Here is a 22814-nt window from a genome sequence, read left to right on the forward strand (position 1 = left end):
GCCTTCATGAGATGTTTTGCCTTCATGTGCTTGTCCAAATTTTGAATCAGGACATACCCACAGAGTCCATTTTTCTTTCTTTTTTTTTGCGGTAGGCGGGCCTCTCACTGTTGTGGCGTTTCCCGTTGCGGAGCACAGGCTCTGGACGCGCAGGCTCAGCGGCCATGGCTCACGGGCCCAGCCGCTCCGTGGCATGTGGGAACTGCCCGGACTGGGGCACGAACCCGTGTCCCCTGCATTGGCAGGCGGACTGTCAACCACTGCGCCACCAGGGAAGCCCAAGTCCATTTTTCTTAATGTAAAACACCCTTGGAAAGACAAAAAGAACAGATAGAAGAGAAAAAAAAAATCTCAAGGGTATACTTCCTGTCTTTTCTTACTCTCAAAAAGTCATCTTTTCCTAGTTTATTTTTTTATTCTCATATTACAGACATTGGATATTGACCAGGCAAATCAGGAGAAACCAAATACTTGAAATCTAGAGAGTTGGAGGTGGGTACCGGCTTCACCTACATTAGCTGTGTGATTTTGGACAAGCCAACCAACCTCTCTAAGCCTCGGTCCCCTTATTTGTAAAATGAGAATAAAGATAATACCTGCCTCATAGAGGTATAGGTAGAACAAAATGAAATAAAGCATATTTGCACTTAGCACAAGTCCTGGTCCCTAGTAAAACTCTCAGTAAACGTAATTGGTGTTACTTCAATGTATTAAAATAAATATTCCAATGATCTATTTTAATACAGCTAACTGTGTTAGAAATTTCTATTGTTTCTCTCATTTTCTGATGCAAGAGAACGTACCAGAGATTCAGGAGTCCCATTTCTCCTACCCCACAAGTGGACATAACTTTTAAGAGGAATTTATCACATGAATTTCTATCCAAATGCAACTGAATTACATAAAGATGTAACAGACAATGGCTTGATTTACAAAGATTGCCAACACATTCTTCACGTAGCCGTTTCTTCTAATGATCCTCTGTCAAAGCCAAGGGCATGACTTTAAAACATAACTAAAAATATGGAAAATACTTGTTTACCTTTCATACATCACCTTTCTTTCCAAGTCTCTCTGTCCTGCATCCCTTCTTTGCTCTTACTTTTTCTTTTTCCTCTTTCCCCCTGCTGTCTTCTCTGTATTAACAATTTCTTGACTTTCTTTTCTGCCCCCGTCCTGACTCTTCCTCTTCCGGGTGCTGTCTGACAGTGGCTTGGCATCACTGCATTTTTCTTCAGGTTCAGAGATCTTTAGAACAACTGAACTTTTAGAGGGCTCCTTTTCCAGGGTGGTTCAGATTTTGAGCTCTTAAGTAATTTTGGCGGGTAGCATCTCATTCCCTTTCTGCTTACATTCTCCCTCATGTAGAAATTATAGTGTGTGTTCCCAATCACTGTGCTTTGAAACCGTGGTAAAAGGCACCTTGTAACTCCACTCTCATGTAAAGACTCCAGACGCCTAAGAGTATATGGCAACTCTAACTACATCTACAGCGTAGCTCAGGGTGGTTCTCTGTCTTTGTGTTTTGAGAATCATTTTGGAAAATCTTGAAAACAAAAGGACAATATGTTGGTTCTCTTGTCAGATGGGTGCCTAGCAGCATCTACAAGGGAGGTGGGCCTCCCAGTCTCCAAGGGCTGGCTGTCCCTCCACTCCAGCTGATTGCTCTCATAAGGGGATATGAGGACACCACTGCCAGAGCCTCTGATTTTCTTTCAAGAGAAGCCATCATCTGAATTTGTATGCACAACTTTCTAGTCTATAAAATACACTGCGGGCAAAGTGTTACCAACTCAGGTCCTTGGACTCCTTAATCAATAGAAATTGATAAGAGGCCAGACAAGGGATTCAGGCAAGGCTTTATTGAGGTCCCTGCTGCAGCAGGAGGGAGCGAAAACAAGAAACAATCGCCCTTGCTCACTCCTAAGGTGGGGCGAACCGGTTCCTTAAATGGGATGCGAGTAGGGGCAGATGGGGGGTCAGGCTGGAGCGGTGGCTTAGGGGGTCTGCTGACCCTCTTGGTGGTGCTGTGTGCAGGAATCACGCGCAGTACCCTGCTTTTGCTGCCTGCACCTCAGGAATGGCAGCTGGTTTCTGGCCTTTTTGTATCTTACTGTTTATAATTTGCCCCAACTGTGGCCGCGTGCAGGTATTTTTAGTCCCTTATAGTTTCTTTGTTTTCTGTTGCTCCAGGAGACGTTTGTCCAGGTGCGAGCACTGTGGTAAAGGGTCCCAGGTCCCAGCCCATCCCAAAAGCAGAACACACCAAGGACCATATGCAGCCTGCCAAGGTCTCCCTATTGACGAACGCCTTTTGCTTTGAAAGGCTATAATCCTAACAAGGGACAAATAGTTTTTTCAAGATTTGAAAGAAATGCTAGTACTTGACTTGTAGTAAACTTTGCTTTTTCTAGATTTGAATGGTTTTGATTTGAGGGCAATCCAGTGATTGTAAGGAGGGTTTAATTATGCTTGAATTAGGTAAAAATTAGGATCAGTTCACAATTCGGATCAGAGCACAATTTATAATCTTAAACAGTCAGAGACAGTGCCTGTCCTGTCTTGCCCATTCTGAACAGGTCTCTCTGGTGCTGGAAAAACAACGATCAGTTTTGCTCTGGAGGAGAATCTTGTCTCCCACGCCATCCCTTGCTACTCCCTCGATGGGGACAACGTCCGTCATGGCCTCAACAAAAACCTTGGATTCTCTCCTTGGGACAGAGAAGAAAACATCCGCCGGATTGCTGAGGTGGCCAGGCTGTTTGCCGACGCTGGTCTGGTCTGCATTACCAGCTTCATTTCTCCTTTTGCAAAGGTAAAATGCTTTGGCAGTGCACACGATTGCCACACATAGCACCAGTGCTCTCAAGCTGCCAGGATGAGGACCCAGCGGAGGGGAGGACAGAGGAATGTCATACTTCCAGTCTCCCCCACTGGCTCTCCTTCCCCCACTTACTCCCTCATTTCCTCTCTTTAATATTGGTTACATAAAGAGAGTTCCTTCATTTCCAGATGCCAGGGCACCAGGTGACATAAACCCTTCCACTTTCACAATGGTAAGGTACACTTGGCCAGAGTTGAAAGGAAGAGAAAGTTAAACCAGAAAAATTCCAAAGCTCAGTAATTTTATTGGGTTGGCCGAAAAGTTCCTTCGGGTTTTAACCAAAAAGCCCGAACGAACATTTTGGCTAAGCCAGTATTTCTCCAGAAAGTCAGAGGCTTTAGCTTACTAAAGAAAACAGCAGTTCATCGCCAATGCATCAGGTTATGTGTGTTTAATGTTGAAATCAACGAGGTGGAGAGTTACTCCTCTTGTTTTAAAACAGGAAATTTCTGTGAATTACATATAAGACACTATGTACTTTGAACACATCCTTTGAATGAAATGCTGTCATATTGCCAGCCCTGTCTTTTAGTTGGGATTCTTTCCCATTTTCGTTTGTTTGTTTGTTTGCTTTTTTTTTTTTTGGAAAGTACTTGGGAGAGTTGTTTACTAGAGTGAAATTTCTGGAGTTTCTCTAAAGGGCTAGTTTCCTGACATCTCTGAAGAGCTCAAACCCCAGTGTTATCTTAAGGTCATGGAACACCAGAGCACACAGTATTTTGTGATGAAGAATTTCACTATGAAACCTCTTCTTACATTCTTTTTTTTTTTTTTTTTGCCAAGTTTTTTTTTTTTCTTTTCTTTTTAATTTATTTTTGGCTGCGTTGGTTCTTCGTTACTGCACATGGGTTTTCTCTAGTTGCAGTGAGCGGGGGCTACTCTTTGTTGTGGTGCACGGGCTTCTCATTGTGGTGGCTTCTCTTGTTGGGAGCGTGGGCTCTAGGCATGCGGGCTTCAGTAGTTGTGGCACGTGGGCTCAGTAGTTGTGGCTCATGGACTCTAGAGCACAGGCTCAGTAGTTGTGGCGCACAGGCTTAGTTGCTCTGCGGCATGTGGAGTCTTCCCAGACCAGGGCTCGAACCTGTGTCCCCTGCATTGGCAGGCGGATTCTTAACCACTGCACCACCAGGGAAGTCCCTCTTCTTACATTCTTAAAGGTAATTATTTTCCAGGATCGTGAGAATGCCCGCAAAATCCATGAATCTGCAGGACTGCCATTCTTTGAGATATTTGTAGATGCGCCTCTAAACATTTGTGAAAGCAGAGATGTAAAAGGTCTCTACAAACGGGCCCGAGCTGGGGAGATCAAAGGTAGGAGAGCCAGTTCAGCGGTATCTTTGCCACTTACTTGTGCCACCAATTCTTATTAGTCTGTGCCCAGAAATCTGTCTGAAGTTTCAAAAACCGTTTTCCAAAATTGCATATAGTGCACACAACTTTTTATCAAACCGTAATATCTTCAAAATGTCCATGGGCTAGTTAAAAGGTGGGCTTGTATTTTTCAAGAACTATCACCCCAGCCACAGCAATCAAGTTTAGAGAACTAAAATGGATATGTGTATGTGTGTAGGAGGAATCTTTCAGTTTTCCTCCTGTTTTCCTTTTCCATTCTAATCAGCTGCAGAGGGCTTGGACTCAGACAGATTTTGTTGATAATCGGGACTTTCTGTATTGAAACCACAGCTGTATATGTTCTTATCTATGGCTAGAGGGCAAGGATAGCTGTTTGACCTTTTCTGTTTTAATCTGAATACAGCAGTTGAAAACATTATTGCAACATGTGTTATGTCTTAGTGAGTAAAAAGATTGTTCTGTTGGTGCAGATGTGATTTTCAGCCTTCTGCCTTGCAGGGTTTACGGGTATTGATTCCGATTATGAGAAACCTGAAACTCCTGAGCTTGTGCTTAAAACCAACTTGTCCTCGGTGAGCGACTGTGTGCAGCAGGTGGTGGAACTTCTACAGGAGCAGGTGGGCGGACTGAACGTCTTTTTTTTTTTTTTTTAATAGTTTTATACAGTCATAAAAGATCATCTGTTTACTGAAGTGTTCTTTTTATAGTTTTCATTCCAAACTGTTACCAAGTCTGCTTCATTTCAGAACATTGTACCCCACACTATAATCAAAGGCATCCACGAACTGTTTGTGCCGGAAAACAAACTCGACCAAGTCCGAGCTGAGGCCGAAGTGCTCCCTTCGTTATCAATTACCAAGGTAAGATGGTGCCCACTGGCTAATGGAGACTTAGGCTTACTGTCAGTCATTATAACCCATTTACAGTTACTCTTAATTAATTAGGAAGGTAGACATAAGGAAAATGCAATGCCTATGAAGAAAAACACTTCATTTTGCCGATTTTTTTTTTACCTCTTCTTCAAGAAAATCTCTCATCAAGTGTTGCCCCAGGCAGCTGATCAATGCCATGTACAGAGGCAGACTGGGAACGTAACTTCTGTATTTGCAGAGGACAGTTTTATATGGTTGTCATTATACCTTCAGTGATGCCGGCGCTCAAGCATTAGGCAGTAATTGTTTGTTGGCAGGTGCCGAGAAAATAGTTTGTCCAGAATACAGGTGTTTCTTGGACCTTTGAGAAGGAATTTGAAGAAAACAAGAAGCAACCCTGATCTAAAGTGACATGAATGCCTTGATCTTTTTCCTACTCTGCACATCCCACTCTTCCCTCATCAGGGAGAGTTCAGTCTGAGGAGAGGGAGCTGTGGTTGCATTGATTTTGCAACCTAGAAGATGTTAAGATGCAATCCCAGCAAACAGCCCTGCAGATACCTTGGCCTGTTTACTGGTTAGTGTTAGTTGGTTCATATAAGGTGATCAAGTCTTCACTGGTAACCTTTTGGTATCCATTAAAACCTTGGACATTTTTTTTTCTTTCTTTTTTTTGCGGTACGCGGGCCTCTCACTGTTGCGCCCTCTCCCATTGCGGAGCACAGGCTCTGGATGCGCAGGCTCAGCGGCCATGGCTTACGGGCCTAGCCTAGCCACTCCGCGGCATGTGGGATCTTCCCGGACCAGGGCACGAACCCATGTCCCCTGCATCGGCAGGCGGACTCTTAACCACTGCGCCACCAGGGAAGCCCTGGACATTTTTTTAAGAGGCAGAGTACATTGGGAATGTCCTTCAGCTCATGAAGACCCCAGGCTTTAGTAAGTCGTGACGAATTTATAAACACAATAAATTCTGAGTTTTCCAATGCTCCAGGCAGGTGAGAAACACATAATCATAATTACAGTGCGGAATAATAGTTCCAATAACAAAATGGTCTGCAAGGTACAGAAGAACTTCAAAGAATCTAATGATTAATTCTCCCGATCCTAGGGGTGACAGGAAAGATTTCAGAGCAGTGGCCCATGAGCTGGGTTTTATTTTTATTTATATCTATTTATTTATTTTGGGCGGGGTTATTTTTTTATTTTTATTTTTTGAACTGGGTTTTAAATGATGAACAGGGTTTTCAGGTAGAGGGGAGGATGGGCTTGAAACCACGTGTGTGTTCAGACTGCACACTGTCTGGCACTGTTGGTGACTAGGCCCCCAGGTGGGGAGTGGTGCCAGGTGGACATCCCTGTATGAGCCCCTGGGGCCAGAGCTCGTAGGCCTGTCAGTATCATGCTAAGAATTTTAGACATTTGTCTTTTTTAAAAAAAATTAATTTATTTATTGTTTATTTTTGGCTGCATTGGGTCTTTGTTGCTGCACGCGGGTTTTCTCTAGTTGTGGTGAGCCGGGGCTACTCTTCGTTGGGGTGCGCGAGCTTCTCATTGCGGTGGCTTCTCTTGTTGCGGAGCACAGGCTCTAGGCGCACAGGCTTCAGTAGTTGTGGCACGCGGGCTCAGTAGTTGTGGCTCGCGGGCTCTAGGGCACAGGCTTCAGTAGTTGTGGCACGCGGGCTCAGTAGTTGTGGCTTGCGGGCTCTAGGGCGCAGGCTCAGTAGTTGTGGCGCATGGGCTTCGTTGCTCTGCAGCATGTGGGATCTTCCCAGACCAGGGCGCGAACTTGTGTCCCCTGCATTCGCAGGCGGATCTTAACCTCTGTGCCACCAGGGAAGTCCCTGGACATTTATCTTAGTGTCAGTGGTTTGCTCAGTTCAGTCAAATAACTAGCACATTTGGTGAAAAAAATGTAGCCAAACCAGAATTTTTGTGGAAAAAAGAATGAACGGTGAATCTTCAACACAGGTGCACATTGTAAGGATAGATAGAGCCTAAAGTGTTCAAAGAAATCATCCCAGTTTGAAATCTTTTCACCACTCTCCCACAGAAAGTTCTAGACTCGAACTTCTCCAGCCCCCCTAGATCATGGGTCAGCATTACATATGGGAACGCTTAAATCATAAAAGGTTCTGCCGTCATTCTCCTGTCAACTGAATAAGAAAGGACTGCCCTGGGGCCAGATGGCTGGGAAACGGAGCTTATGGAAATGTTCACCTGCTTTTTTGTGTCTTGCAGCTGGATCTTCAGTGGGTCCAAGTTTTGAGTGAAGGCTGGGCCACTCCCCTCAAAGGTTTTATGCGGGAAAAGGAGTACTTGCAGGTTATACACTTTGGCACCCTGCTAGACGGTATGGGTTTTTGTTTTTTCGTTTGTTTGTTACTCTTTATTATTAAAGAAAAAAATATTTCTCAGAAGTTTTCACAGGAACAAGAAATGCTAATCCTTGGTTCGTAAATCCTATTGTGAAAATATTTAGATTATTTATGGTGTGTCCAGTTATGTATAAGCTTCCATTTTTAGGATTTTTTTTGGTTATCCTCAAAGGATTATTGATTATCTAAAGCTAAGGAACCAAAAAATAAAGGTTTGACTTGCACACAAAGCCAAGAGAAGGTTAAGTCTTTTTCACCTCCACCTGCCCTTTGCTGACCGTGATATTCATAAGGCAGTGGACAGTCAGAAGCACCACTGGCAGCTGCTTGGACCATCCTGGGGAAGCCAGGATGGACTCAGCACTCATTGCTGACTTGCAGGATGCCTCCCATCCCCCAGCAAACATTATTGCAGCAGCTGCTTTCCTTGGTGGATAATAAAGGGTTGATATTCATGCTCATACGTGAAATATATTAGGATGGCTTCATCCACTAAACTTTAATACGGGGCGTTAAGGCAGCTTTCTGGGCAGAAGCTGAATGGCTCTTAGAGAACTGCTCCTGTCAAGCTTGGAATGATGTCTCATTCAGAAAACTTCCGGATCCTTCTCTGATATTTCCTTCCTAGAACTGTCTTGACCTTATCAAATAGAACTTATTTATTTCAAGATCTTGGGGAATACTGATAAGTGGGGGAGGGAATTTGTAATACGGAGCAGGGCTCCAAACCTTCTAGGTAGAAAAATCAAATCAGATGCTCTTTCCTGAGAAGGATGTTCATGTTCTAGGTTTGTGCCTCTGCCTGGGGAATGGGGCGTAAAGCAACCCCAGTTGTAGTTAGGTTTCAAAACTCCCCATACCCTCAAGAAGGCTCCTTAATTCCTATGTAAGTCAATTACTAAAAATACATACCAGGGATGTAATATGCTGCACACCTCTACCTAAGTAGAGGCAGAATATCATAGTGGATAAGAGTGAGCTGTGGAGCCAAACTATCTGGGTTCAGGGCAAATTACTTAAACTCTCTGGGCCTCAGTTTCCTCATCTGTAAAATAGGGATGTTAATAATAGTACCTACCTCAATGGGATGTTGAATGTTTAAAGGAATACAGTACCTGGTCCAATAGTAAATGTTCCATATATTAACAACCCCCTCACTGCATAAAATTAAAAGGACTTCAAAGTCTTGAACAGACCAAGAAGCTTATCTCTAGTCACATCTGTTTGGAAGTAGCACAGATAAGATGTTCATCAGCTAGCCAATAAATATTTATTGAGTGTCCTCAGATGTCAGGGTTTGTTCTAGCTGCTGGAGATAATACGAGCTTGCTGGGACAGGCAGTGCAGTTCATCTTCTGAACTCTAGTCCAGAGGGGTTTTCCCGCCACATCAGTGGTTGACAAACTTTTTTTTTTTCAAGTCATAACTATTTCAGTGAAATCTGAGGCAATATATACAACAGATAAAAATGGAACTGCTCCTTTGGAAGAAGCGGGCTCAGTCTTTCTCCCACCTGGACAGCAGCCTTGAGGGTGTCTAGGGAAAGCTGGTTGAAACACTGCCCTCTACCACACCATGACAGTCTCATGACAGAGCTTGGCTCGATGGCTTTTGGACTGAGTAGACACGGTTAAATTCCAAAAATGACGTCTCTCTGTATCAGAAGGTGGGCAAGGTATCATTTGTATGGATATCATTTAATTTTAACCAATTTATGAAAGTTTGAGTCACCACCATTGAAAATTTGAAATAATTTTTGTAGCCATAGACATGTGGCCATTTTCATCTACCATTAAACAATCGCACATTTCTTGATCACCTACAATCTGCAGGTAAAATTGTTTCTATTCTGACCCTGTCTCCCAAAAGTATTTTGTTGGTTTTAATTTTCTCAAAGGTTCACTATTTCCCCCTATAGTAAAAAAAAAAAAAAATTAGCTCAGTCTACTTAGTCCAAAAGCAAAATAAAAAATCATTTTTTAGTATTTTTGATGATTACATAGTATGAGTTACTCCCTATATTACTCAAGGGTCTATTTTCATGTCAGTGTATTATTTTATTTCTCACTGGATATAGCTTGGGGGGGCTGTCATAGATCCTCCAATGATAAATGTCACATCTAAATTTAAAAATGGAACCTTATGTTCTTGACTGGTGGCATCCAAGTAGGGTTAAGACATAGCAGCCTGATCATTTAATGGCAAGTCTTCTGCGGCTCTGATCATTTAATGGCAAGTCTTCTGCGGCTCTGACTTTCCCAGTCAGGGCTTGAGAGCTTTTCTATATACTGCCAGCATTTATTCAGCACATAATGTGTTCTGACCCTGGTGCTTGACATAGGACATCACATTTAATCCAGATAACACCACTGTGAAGGTATTTTGTCCATATGAGGAAATAAGTATTGGGAAGGTTAAATAACTCCCTCGAAGCCTGGATTCAAATCCAGGTTATCCTGGGACTGGGCACACTCTCATGTCCTGTAAACATCTGGAATTCTAGGACGTTCTAAAGCAGTTTGCCTGTATACCTCCCAAAGCCTGGTTTGGAATCATCTGACAGTAGTTATAACATCACATATTTGTAAGAGACAACTTCTTGCTTAAGTTGGAGGGGCTATTGACATATGTTATAATTATTTAAAAACATAATTATTGGGCTTCCCTGGTGGCGCAGTGGTTGAGAGTCCACCTGCCGATGCAGGGGACATGGGTTCATGCCCCGGTCCGGGAAGATCCCACATGCCGCGGAGCGGCTGGGCCCGTGAGCCATGGCCGCTGAGCCTGTGCGTCCGGAGCCTGTGCTCCACAACGGGAGAGGCCACAACAGTGAGAGGCCCGTGTACCGCAAAAAAAATAAATAAAAACATAATTATTTAAAAATGCTTTTGGATTGTATTGGACATTATTCGATACAAATTCTGGTTTCACCAGCTTTTTGCTGTCACATATGCTCTATTTTTAGAAATAACAGTAACAAAAAGCTCAGTATCTTTGTATGTTGTATGTATGAAGCTTCATAGTAGTTTGTTCCTTGTCATTGTTGCTTTACTATTATTTTGGTGGAAAGTTGAAAACAATGTGTTTCTTAATTTTGTTTGTATTTCTCTAGGCATGTTCCTTCCTGGTATGTACTTTAACTTTATAAGTAGTTAAATTATTATAATTAGATATGTTATATTAACTAGAAATGGTAAGGACATAACTAGAAAAAAAAATCTAAATGAACCAGTTGGAATTGCTAACAGTTCATGATCCAACCAGTTATAACAGAATAATGCTGCATTCTTCTGTTGATAGGAGTCCAAGTAACAGGAAATTTCTGGATCAGATGCAGCTGTTGTTTATAATGTTTTATTTGGCTGACAAATTAAACTTGTTTCTGAATTTCTGTTGCACATTTTGTTCCTGAGATTTTAAAAATTTATGATCCTCTCTGTTAATTACTTATACTGAGTGTTGGTCCCCATTTTGTTTCACAAATCTGGAAATTTTTTTCTATTGCATTTATAAAACATTTTTAATTGATGAAGGATAAATCAATTTTAGATACAATTTAACGTGGATGCACCTGGTTGGATTGTGGATGATTGTACTTCGTTTGTGATGAGTAATTATGCATGAATTTAATTTCAAGCTATGACAATTGATAGTTATAAAACTGGGAATAAATATGTACTCGCTGCAATTCTAAACTTCTGCACTGTACCGGAAGAAAAAGGTAAAATTCTGAAGATATCATTTATCTTGAGTATTGTTTTCATCATTGCTGTTTTTCCTTGAAAAAGATGAATTAAGCAATATAAAGTATTTGTTTTTGCCCAGAAATTGTCCCAAACAAATGATAAGCATATCTACAAGGTTAAAACAACAGGTTTGAAAATTATTTAAAGCAAAAGCAAGATTATTCAATTAAACATGAAGTTAAGTGTTGGACTAACTGTGGATAAAAAACTACGATACTCTTTTCCAAAATGAGTTATACTGCAGTAAAATAATCAGGGTGGTTCCCACCAGAGCTGAAGCACATGATGGAAAAAGGCCGAAAGCCCGAGTCAATGTTTAAAGCTATGGAGGCTATTTCAGCACAGAGTTAAATTGTAGGATAATTTTATGTATTAGAAAAGTTGATTAAGATGATAGGGAAACCCCAGTAAATCTGCTTTACCTGTGTGGGGTTGTAGCTACAGGTGTATGAGATCAGCTGGCACTGTTACTTGGTAGAACTCCCTTCCACAACATCCCACAGATTAGTCTCTTGACAGCCTGTCAGGTAGTGCTGTTTCCTTAGTTGGGATTTTCACTCAAGGCCAAGATGAAGGTGGATCAGAGGCTACGCTGGGCTGGAACCTAGTGGACCAAAGGAGGCGATGGCAACGAGCAAGTGGAGTATTCTTTGGATTTCAACCCAGAGTAATTGATGGAAGGCAGCACCGCAAGCACGTTGCAGGCAGAGCTGGGTTTCCACCAGCACCCAACCCACCTTTTGCTTTGCATCTTGTTTGACTTTATTTTGGTCAAGGCACTCAAGGCACTCTTTGTAAGCAGTGTGGTCATGCTATCCACAGAAAGCCTCTTCCCAGCAACCCAGGGATATACATATTATTTATGATCCCATTTTCCAAGTGGAGAAACTGAGGACAGAGAAGGTGAGTGACACAGGTAGTAAACAGGAGATCGCTTGGCTTTGAGTTTAGTGCTCTCTGCACAGGGCTTGCTTGGACTACTCTTATTGTCTGTGAACTTTGAAACAAAGGAGTTACTTGAGTGAGGAAACTCATACCTTCTGTGTACAGTATCTTCCTTGTTGCTTACGAGGCTCCCAGAGCAGGTTGCAGGATTTTATGACGGATGGGATTTCTTTATTGCTGGAAGTTGCTGTGTATATCCTGTGACATTCTTTATGTCCTAGTAACTTTTGGAGAGTATTTTAAATGTGCAAAGTGATATGCCTGTAGACTTTTGTTTCATAGCTAATGGGGGAGTATGATGCCCCAAAGAAACAGAACTCAGATCTCAGACCTTTAACTCTATCAGAAGTGGTCTAAATGTTGGATTTTGAGTTAGATTTAAAAGACTTCATTAATCTATGGTACATTTTCTCCAATCCATAAATAACAGCATTTGCTTCCTCTTTTGGAAATCCTGAGTTTGTAATAAGGAAGAACAAATTTTACTCCACATTGGATCTGTTTCTTTTACTTTAACCTTTTTATTCTATTGCTTTTACAAGTTAATCCCTAAAGGGATGTTGCCTATAAGCTTAAATTATACATAATGGCCCATCTCTGGGAACCCTGCCTCTCATGTGATGAAGTTTAAGCTAAAAGACCTTTGTTTAGCTCACAGAAAACATCCTGACTAAGCCCACCTGTGAATGACCTCAGGGAGGAAGAAATTAACATCCCCTCAGAGTCTGACTGGAACCAGAAAATGTTTGACTTTATCCCCTCCCCTTTTAGTATAAAAGAAGCCTGACTTCAGGGAAGGTGGTTCTTTGGGACACGAATCTACCAGCTCCCCGGTCTGCTGGCTTTCCAAATAAAGTTGCTATTCCTTCTCCCGGCAACTCATTTCTCCATTTATTGGCCGGTGGAGCGGCAAGCAGTACGAGCTTAAATTGGGTAACAAATTGAATGTTGTTTTTACTCACTTTCCTTTCATTCTCTTCTGAGTCTTGAACTTGGCAACTCCCCCCAAATCTCCCTGATATTCTTTAATGTTATACACTTAATTCTGTGCCCCCATTTTCTCACTGTAAGTACAACTGAAAGCCTGACATATTTGCTAGAATGTTAGGGCACCATTACAAAAGGGGAGAAACAGCTGTGTGATTTCTTTTACATTATCTGGCTTCACTAAGAAATCATAGTCATCCCTCCCAATCTGAGGGGGGTTGGTTCCAGGACCCAATGCAGATACCGAAATCTGTGGACGCTCCAGCCCCGCAGTCCAACCTCTGCATCTGCGGGTTCCTCATCCACGATTCAACCAAAGGCGGATCCTGTATAAGGTTTGCTATCCACGAGGTGGTTGAATTTGCTGGTGTGGAATTCGCAGATATGCAGGGCATTGCCAACCTTTATTTTATCTAGTTGGATTTTTAAAGACTTTAAGCTTCCTAGTGTGTTGAGGTCAGGATCAAATTTTAAAAAGAACTCCGAAGGGAGCCACCCCCTCGGGAGCCACCCCGAAATCAGTTACTGAAGCCACCCCTACCATTTGAAACAGCCCATTTTTCACAAACGCTCCATCTTTTGCTTTGAGAAGCCTCTTCTCAAAGGATTTATCACAGACGCTAGAGAAACTAGTGCAGCCAACATAACCATGTTAGAGTTAGGTCTTAATGCCTTTTGCAGGAAATGTCTGGAAGAGACATTGTGCACATTTGAGTCCTCTTTAAAGGAGCCCACACCTTGTATCCCACATTCATGCATCAAATGGCACTTTCCACAGACGGAGTGATTAACATGAGCATCCCCGTCGTGCTGCCCGTCTCCGCGGACGATAAGACACGGCTGCAAGGGTGCAGCGAGTTTGTCCTGACACACGGAGGACGGAAGGTGGCTATCTTACGAGACCCTGAATTCTACGAACACAGAAAAGAGGAGCGTTGTTCCCATGTGTGGGGCACAACCTGTGCAAAACACCCCTACATCAAAGTAAGTGGCATAACGTTTGGAAGGTCTTTCTTTCAACTTAGGATAAAAATAATTCTTTTTAAGTCCTTCGTGAAGGACTTAGAAAAACTGGGGTTAGATGGAAGAATGCGTTTCTAAGGGAGGTCCTGCAAGCTTTGCCTGGGGAAATGTTTTTAGATAGGGCAAAGAAATGACTTTTTGTTGGAGGGCTGGTCTAAACGGTCTCTTGAGTCCTCAGATCCTGTGATGGCTGTGACTCCCTCAGCTAAATGGGAAACAACTGGACTGGGGAGATAATTTAGTCTAACATCATGAGGGGAGAACCAGAATCATAGCTATGCTATGCACAAAACCACAGCCAGAGCTTGCAGCCCTGTCCATCTTGAAATTCACAAGGGAAGTCAATTTCTTCCTACAGAATGGATCCAGCTAACCTCTGGAAAGAGACTGGAAGTTCATGCTCTGTGGCTGTTGTGCGGAGGGGGGTGGTGGGTGACATTGTTTCAATAAACAAAAAGCACAGATAGCAGCAGAGTTTCCGGAGGGAAAATACCACATTTTTATCAGATTGAAAAATGTGTTCATCTGATTAGGATTATTTTGGAGTCAACCTGCCTAACGGCAAAGTAGACTAAAATTCCTCAGCCTCCTTCACAGCTTCTAATTGTTGTTGGTGATGGGGTGGGATTGCAGGGAGTGGAATTGTTGGGTGTGGTTCATTTCCCATAGAGAAAAATATGTGAAATTGAATGCAAAAGCTATCCCTTATCTGAGACTAGAGCATTAGGGTTGAAATTTAAAAAGACATGTACTAGTGATTCCCTAGCTGGAGTAACTAACTTTCAGAAAGTTCAAAGGTAATAGAGAACCATCTGAGACCCAGGAGACTCTAAAAAGCCTTGTGCTTGGACAAGGCACGTCCTCTCTCTTGTCCTCGGTTTCTTCATTTATAAAAGGAGGGGGCCAGACTCAGTAACTCTGAGATCTCTTCCAGCTCTGAGACTGTACACAATGGATGTTTGAATAAAACGGTTCAAATCTGTCAGACAAACTTCCCTTTGGTTTGGTTTTGTTTTTTTCAGTTGTGAAATGTTGCAGAGTAGGGAGGGCTTTTGCAAGGCCCCTGGTGGAACACAAGAGGTCAGTGGGGGAGCAAAGCAGCTCCTCATTTATTGGACACAACTAGCCACCCTGCAGATAAGCTCAGAGCCATCTGAACATTTTTCTCTCCAAGAGGCTGGGAGACAGGCCTTGAAATTACTGGACAATAGCTATTTGAGGAATTGTGTTCTGAGCCTTAATTATATCTTTGTCTCATTCTTTTTCTGATCATCCTTTAGGTTTGGGCTCTTATCTGCACTCAGTGACCTAAAGAATAGTGGCATTTCTTCATGCCAGCTCAGATATTTCCACTCTTTGGGCCTAACATCCACATATACATGGTTAGCACTAAAAGAAAAAAAACAACTAAGGAAGCTCGTAAGCAATTATGTTTATCTTGTCTTGCATCACGTGCTGGCAGTTGGAGGTCAGAATGTTTTCGATGGCAGGGAGAGTGGGGGTGTGATTTGTGGCCTTGAAAATATAGTCAGGGACTCTGTAGCATTAGGTCATTAGAAGGACTCTGTAAACATTCCTAGTGAGCTAATGGTGAGAAATGGGCCATGGATAACCAAAGAGAAAACCACTCACCCTGTATAAGCTACACTAAGCTACACTTGGAGCACTGAAGGTGTGTTTATGGGAAAGGAGCTGTCTTCACTGGACATTTTTTAGCACCTTGAAATTCACAGTAAAACTTAAACATGTTTTTTTTGGTTTTAGAACCCCAAACCTTCCAACAGTAATTCCTTCCAAAAGTAATTATGGGCCTTCTTGTGTTTCCATGTGGCACTGGGAGTTATATTTGCATGGAAAATGGTCAGAGTCACCGAGGAAATGGTCTACCTCTGTTGCATAGCCCCTCACTGCAGTTACCCTGACCTTCCATTCAAATCCTCCCAACCCTCTCTTTCACTAATATGGAACCACGTGACGTGTCACAGATGCGAGCATGAGGAGAGGAGCCGGTGAAACTTGTAAAAATAATGCTTAGTGGAGCCCTGTTGCCTTTCATCCATGGATCTCAAATCTTTTTCAAATGGTAATTATTTCTCACAATGTTCCTGTGAAGCACCTAAGAATCATTACTCCCACTTTACAGATGTAGAAACCAAGAGAACAGAGTATGACTTCCCAATGAAGGATAGGAATGAGAGTTTCTATATCCTTTAGCCCTTCAATGAAGACCACATCGTTAGTTAGAGCAACAGAATCACCTGGGGAGCTTTAAAAATTACCCATGACCGGGGCTTCCCTGGTGGCGCAGTCGTTGAGAGCCCGCCTGCCGATGCAGGGCACACGGGTTCGTGCCCCGATCCGGGAAGATCCCACATGCCGCGGAGCTGCTGGGGCCGTGAGCCATGGCCGCTGAGCCCGCGCGTCTGGAGCCTGTGCTCCACAACGGGAGAGGCCACAACAGTGAGAGGCCCGCGTACCGCAAAAAAAAAAAAAAAAAAAAAAATTACCCATGAGCGGATCTCTCCCTCAGAGTCTTTGATTTAACTGGCTTGGGCTCAGTCTGGGTATTGTGAGTTTTGAGGCTCCCTGTGATTCTAATATACTGTGAAGGTTGAGAACCATGGCATTAGATAATTATCTGCAGCTGTTTCTTGTGTGGCTCCACCTGGATAGATCCTGCAAGCATCTCGCACTCAACATGGGCAACTTCTCCCCAGCCTTGTCCCCCTCCTGTGTCCCCCACCTCCGTGAACAGCTCCGCCATCCAAACAGTGGCCCATGTCCAAAACCTAGATGTCATTCTTTTTTTCTTTTCTTTTTTTATCATGCAATCAATAACATTTATTTTCCATAATGAATTTCCTCAGTTTTGAGTGTACATCTCCTGGCATTCTGAAAAAAAAAAATATTTTCTGTGTTACTTTCAAAGTATTATTTTTTAAATTTAAGTATACTTGATTTATAATATTGTGTTAGTTTCAGGTGTACAGCAAAGTGATTCAGTTATACGTGTGTGTATATTCTTTTCCATTATAGGTTATTACAAGATGTTGAATATAGCTCCCTGTGCCATACAGTAAATCCTTGTTGTTTATCTATTTTATATATAGTAGTGTGTTTCTGTTAATCCCATACTCCTAATTTATCCCTCCCCCCCACTTCCCCTTTGGTAACCATAAGTTCGTTTTCTATGTCTGTGAGTCTGTTTCTGTTTTGTAAATAAGTTCATTTGTATTATTTTTTAGATTCCACAAATGAGTGATATCATCTTTGTCTTTCTCTGACTTACTTCACTTAGTATGATAATCTCTGGGTCCATCCGTGTTGCTGCAAATGGCATTATTTCTTTTTTAAAAAAATGTTTATTTTATATTGGAGTATAGTCGATGTACAATGTTGTGTTAGTTTCAGGTGTACAGCAAAGTGATTCAGTTATACATATACATGTATCTATTCTTTTTCATATTATTTTCCCATATAGGTTATTACAGAGTATTGAGTAGAGTTCCCTGTGCTATACAGTAGGTCCTTGTTGATTATCTATTTGATATATAGCAGTGTGTATGTGTTAATCCCAATCTCCTAAATTACCCCTCCCCTTGCCACCTTTGCCCTTTGGTAACCATAAGGTTGTTTTCTAAGTCTGTGAGTCTTTCTGTTTTGTGAATAAGTTCATTTGTATCATTTTTTAAAAGATTCCACATATAAGTGATATCATATGATACTTGTCTTTCTCTCTCTTACTTCACTTAGTAGGGTAATCTCTAGGTCCATCCATGTTGCTGCAAATGGCATTATTTCATTCTTATGACTAATATTCCATTGTACATATATACCACACTGGACGTCATTCTTCCTTCTTTCTTCTTCCTTGTCCATTCAATCACCAAGTCCTAACAGTTCTGCCTTCTAGGTATTGCTTGAAGGTGTTCACTTCTGTTGCAACTTGGGCCAGGGCACTTAATTTCTTCCCTGTCTCTTGCCCTACTCCCCTCGAAGCCCCTCTCCAATTCTTCAGCTAGAGTGGACCGTTCAAGCTTTATTTGGGAGCTCACATAAAGCTATGACTTCACCTTACCACCTCTAATCACCACCGCCCAAGATATTCCCCTCCAGCATCTCAGATGGTCACTATATCATCCTCTGTCACACTGTTGCATGTGCTGGTCCCTCAGCCTAGGACACTGTTCCTTCCACTCCTGCCTCCTCACTTTCTTTGTCACACCTTCCCACCCTCAGCAGCTCCTCTCCTGATGTACACGTTCCCTCTTCCTCTCTAGGTTATTTCCACTGTTCCTTTCCTTGCCCTCTTTCAGCCTGTTCACCATAGGTTTCTTAGTCTTCATCCTAGTGTTTGAGCTCATCCTTTCTCCTTTTTGCATTCCTGTCGTCTGTGATTCCAAGCCCCGTTCCTCTTTCACTGCTTCACTAGACTCCCTTAAAGCCTGTTCCTCACACGTGTGTCCAGTTCTGCAAACTCTAGCCGTGGTCCCACACCTGCCTTTGGCAGGAGGCTTGGAAGGAAGTGGGTACTTATGGGCCACAAAGCCCTTGGAAATTAGAGCCCCTGGACCTCCCTTCCTGATAGCTGGACCACAGTTCTGGGGACAGTTGAGCCACCTTGGGGATAGAGATGCTCTCTGTCCCTCCTGATCCCAGAAATGCCAAAAGCATAGTTTCAGCATTGTTTTCCAGATGTATTTTTAGGCTGGATGGTGAATGAAACAGGTTCAATATTGCCTTTGCCAATAGAACAATATAGGGTGGACCCCTTGTGCCCAGAATGAGTTACTGCATGCCCAGGGATCTGGGGTAACTCTTTCAAAATTTTATCTGCAGTTTAAGCAATGAGGAGAAAGTAAATGTCTAGGTATGGGTATTTGACAATATTCTTGTTAAGTGATTCTCCTGAGCACAGAGTTTAGAAGGGGGTCCATGAAAAAGCAAGCAAATCCCTTGCAAATCACCCTTTCTCTACCCAGGGTTTCCTTTGTTTCGGGGGCTGTCCTGTGCAATGTAGGATACTGAGAAGCATTCCTGGCCTCTAATCACTAGATGCCAATAACACACCCTTCCCCACTCCAGTTGTGATGGTCACAGTTGTCTTCAGATATTGTCAGGTGTCGCCAGGAGAGGCAAAATCGCCCTCTGTTGAGAACCCTGGCTCTAGCCCAACCTCCCATTCCCTGAAAACCTCTGGAATGCAAGTCATTGTAAACTCCAACATCTGGCCATGACAGGAAATTGAACCAGGGGTATACCATCACCACCTTGATGTCTTCTGTATTGGTGTCATAAATCAATCAGCTTTCTCTCCCCTTTTCTTGCCTCCCTCTTTTCTGCTGCCATTACAGGCTGGCCACACTCCTTGGACACTGCAAAAGGCAGTTATGGAATTTGATCAGGGGAATGAGTGCACAACTATGATTGACTGAGAAGTAATACGTTCTGTAATGTTTGTCTCAATGACTGAGGAGAGACACCTGCTCTCAGTCGTGACTTGTGGCACTGCAGCATCATACGGAACATATTTAAGTTTATAGAAAACACAAAGGGTTGTCATGTTTTTCTTTGCTCAGGTTGAGATAACATGAACACATAACAATGTATAAGTTTCAGATGTACAACATAAAAACCATGGTTAGACGTCACAATGTGACAATGTGGCAATGCATTACCCATATGTGTGTTGTCAGGCCTGGGGCCTCTTCCATCCATCCTTGTCAAGGAAAGTGCCAACCCTCTCCTTTCATCAAACACTGTCAGGCTTTTCTTTTTCATTACTTTGACCATTCTTCACACCAGGTTCACACCTAATATTTGTGCAACCCAGGGTAACAATATGAGCTGAAGCCCAATACCATATTTAAAAGTTACTTATCTAACTAATAAACTTAAATATGTTTTATCTTTCTACTTTGGCCAATATGCCTTGATCACAATCTGGAAGGCCAGGTTCAAATTTAGGCTTCTCGGTTCTGTACCAGAACATGGTAGTGTGTGGACAGCTGGCTCTTGGCCTGCAGCCAACCCTTCCTTCTCTTTCTATGCTTGGCCTTGCCCCATGCTGTGGAGGCCCTCTGGGTCTGCCTGTGGGCACCCCAGGCTGAATGTCCCAGGTACGTATCTTATGGTGGAGAGTAAATGCAGACTTCAGGTGGGCCTGCCCACCAGGGTTTCCTTGCCCTGACAGAAGGGGCACAATTGAAGACGCCAGAGTTGGGCCATCTAAAGTGTGGGACAATGTATAGATGGTTCTTTCTAAAAGTCTCCATGTTCTGTTCCTTACCCACCCTTCCCTGAAGTCACTTTTTCAACTGAGACTGGATATCGAAAAGTAGAGTATTTATAGTGACCTCAGTGAAAAATGAGTCTTGTCATCTATCATCTATCTATCTACCATCTATCTATTTACTTATTTAGGTAAAAAACATGTAACATAAAATTTACCATCTTATCCATTTTTAAGTGCACTATCCAGTAGTGTTAAGTATATTTACATTGTTGTGAAACAGATCTTCAAAACTTTTTCATCTTGAAAATCTGAAACTCCATACCTATTAAACAACAACTCTTTCCCTTCCCCAGACCCTGGTATCAACCATTCTTTTTTCTATGAAGTTGACTACTTTAGATACCCATGTAAGTGGAAAAATACAGTATTTATCTTTTTGTGAATGGCTTTTTCACTTAGCATAATGTCTTCAAGTTTCATCCCCCTTGTAGTCTCTGGCTGGATTTCCTTTGTTGTGAAGGCTGAATAATATTCCATTGTATGTATACCATTCACATTCATTGTTCATCCATTCATCTTTCAATAGATATTTGGGTTGCTTCCACCTTTTAGCTATTGTGAATGGTGCTGCTATGAATATGGTTGTGCAAATCTCTGTGAGACGTTGCTTTTAATTCTTTTGGATGTATACCCAGAAATTGGATTACTGCATCATGTGGTAATTGTATTTTTAATTTTTTGAAAAAACTCCATACTGTTGCACCATTTTACAGTCCCACCAACAGTACACAAGGGGGTTCTCCACATCCTTGTCCACACTTGTTATTTTCTGTTTTTGATAGTAGCCATCCTAATGGGTGTGAGGTTGCATTTCTCCAGTGATGAGTGATGTTGAACATCTTTTCATATCCCTGTTGGGTTGGCCATTTGTACATCCTATTTGGAAAAATGTCTGTTAAAGTTGCTGATTTTTAAATTAGGTTATTTAATATTCTATATCAAAGAAGAATAGCCACATGATAGAAAAAGGCTATTCAGATACTCTTCCCTTTTCCAACTACCTATCTGTAGTTGAATTTTCTTTACATATTTCAGCCAAAATAACATATTGCCACAGAATAAATGCAAAAGTAGATACGAGAATCCAGCTGCCTTCTATTAAGTCAGATAATGAAGAGATTTGCAAACATGTAAAACAATGCCATTTTTCTCTTATGTTTTAGGAAAATATTTTTCAGTAAAAAACAAAATGTTTATGTTAATATTTAATAGACTTATTGTTAGCTTTAAGTCAATAAATATTTTTAAGGGAATTAAGTTTTAATTTCTAATACAGAAAATTATAGATATAACCAATATAAACAAAAGCTCTTTGCAGGTCCTCAATAATTTTTAAGAGTAATAAAGGATTTGAGAGACCAACAAGTTTGATAAATACTGTGCTTGAAATGTTGAAGAACTGAAGGCAGTTCTTCAAGTAAGCCAAGATTGGTTCAGAAGAAGAAAAAATTTTAGATAAAATGGAAAACAGTATTAATCACTAACAACTTTAATAACGGTCTTTCTAGATGGTGATGGAAAGTGGGGATTGGCTGGTTGGTGGTGACCTTCAGGTGCTGGAGAGAATACGGTGGAATGATGGGTTGGACCAATACCGCCTGACACCTCTGGAGCTCAAACAGAAATGTAAACAAATGAATGCTGGTATGTAGCCTGGCTCTACGGCATTTGTTAACACTCCTAACCCTCCTCTGCTTACAGAATTAAGGATTATCAGGAAACAGCATGTTTATAGTTTTGAAAAGCTGAAAATTTTTATCATCTTCTATTGATATGTCTGTTGATATGGAAACACCTTATAAAGTTGAACTACTGCAATATTATGCAGTAGTTAAAAATATGCACTGACCCAGAAGGATACCCAAAATATATCTATTAAGTAAAAAAAGCAAACTGGGGCTTCCCTGGTGGTGCAGTGGTTGAGAGTCCGCCTGCCGATGCAGGGGACACGGGTTCGTGCCCCGGTCCGGGAAGATCCCACATGCCGCGGAGTGGGTAGGCCCGTGAGCCATGGCCGCTGAGCCTGCGCGTCCGGAGCCTGTGCTCCGCAACGGGAGAGGCCACAACAGTGAGAGGCCCGTGTACCGCAAAAAAAAAAAAAGCAAACTGCAGAACGGTATGTATAGAATAATTCTGGAAAATAAAATAAAATGTAATAATTGCTTTAAAAACTCAAAGCTACTTCTGTGTGTAGCAGAAATCTCTGGCAGCATGTGCACCAAACTGCAGATGGCAGCAGCTACCTCTAGGGGTAAAGCGGGACCAAGGGGAAGGGAAGATTTTCACTTTACATATTTTGAAAAAGAGAGAGAAAAAGTAATGATAGGATGA

The 22814-nt window shown here is 42.1% G+C and overlaps 1 protein-coding gene across 2 annotated transcripts in view; it reads left to right on the top strand.

Annotated features, from left to right (window-relative positions):
• The window catches only part of PAPSS2 (3'-phosphoadenosine 5'-phosphosulfate synthase 2), a 79653-nt gene that overhangs the window by 52003 nt on the left and 4836 nt on the right, over nucleotides 1-22814 (top strand). The window contains exons 3-10 of one of the 2 annotated variants that reach the window (XM_082673754.1): nucleotides 2580-2815; nucleotides 4057-4195; nucleotides 4736-4854; nucleotides 4984-5097; nucleotides 7351-7462; nucleotides 10600-10614; nucleotides 13944-14149; nucleotides 21992-22127. In XM_082673754.1, the coding sequence (XP_082529880.1) occupies nucleotides 2580-2815; nucleotides 4057-4195; nucleotides 4736-4854; nucleotides 4984-5097; nucleotides 7351-7462; nucleotides 10600-10614; nucleotides 13944-14149; nucleotides 21992-22127 (1077 nt within the window). The remainder of the gene's footprint in view (nucleotides 1-2579; nucleotides 2816-4056; nucleotides 4196-4735; nucleotides 4855-4983; nucleotides 5098-7350; nucleotides 7463-10599; nucleotides 10615-13943; nucleotides 14150-21991; nucleotides 22128-22814) is intronic. The other variant, XM_082673755.1, reaches the window with a different exon arrangement.

Source organism: Grampus griseus (genome assembly GCF_964374135.1).
Source record: "Grampus griseus genome assembly, chromosome: 16".
Lineage (NCBI taxonomy): Eukaryota > Metazoa > Chordata > Mammalia > Artiodactyla > Delphinidae > Grampus > Grampus griseus.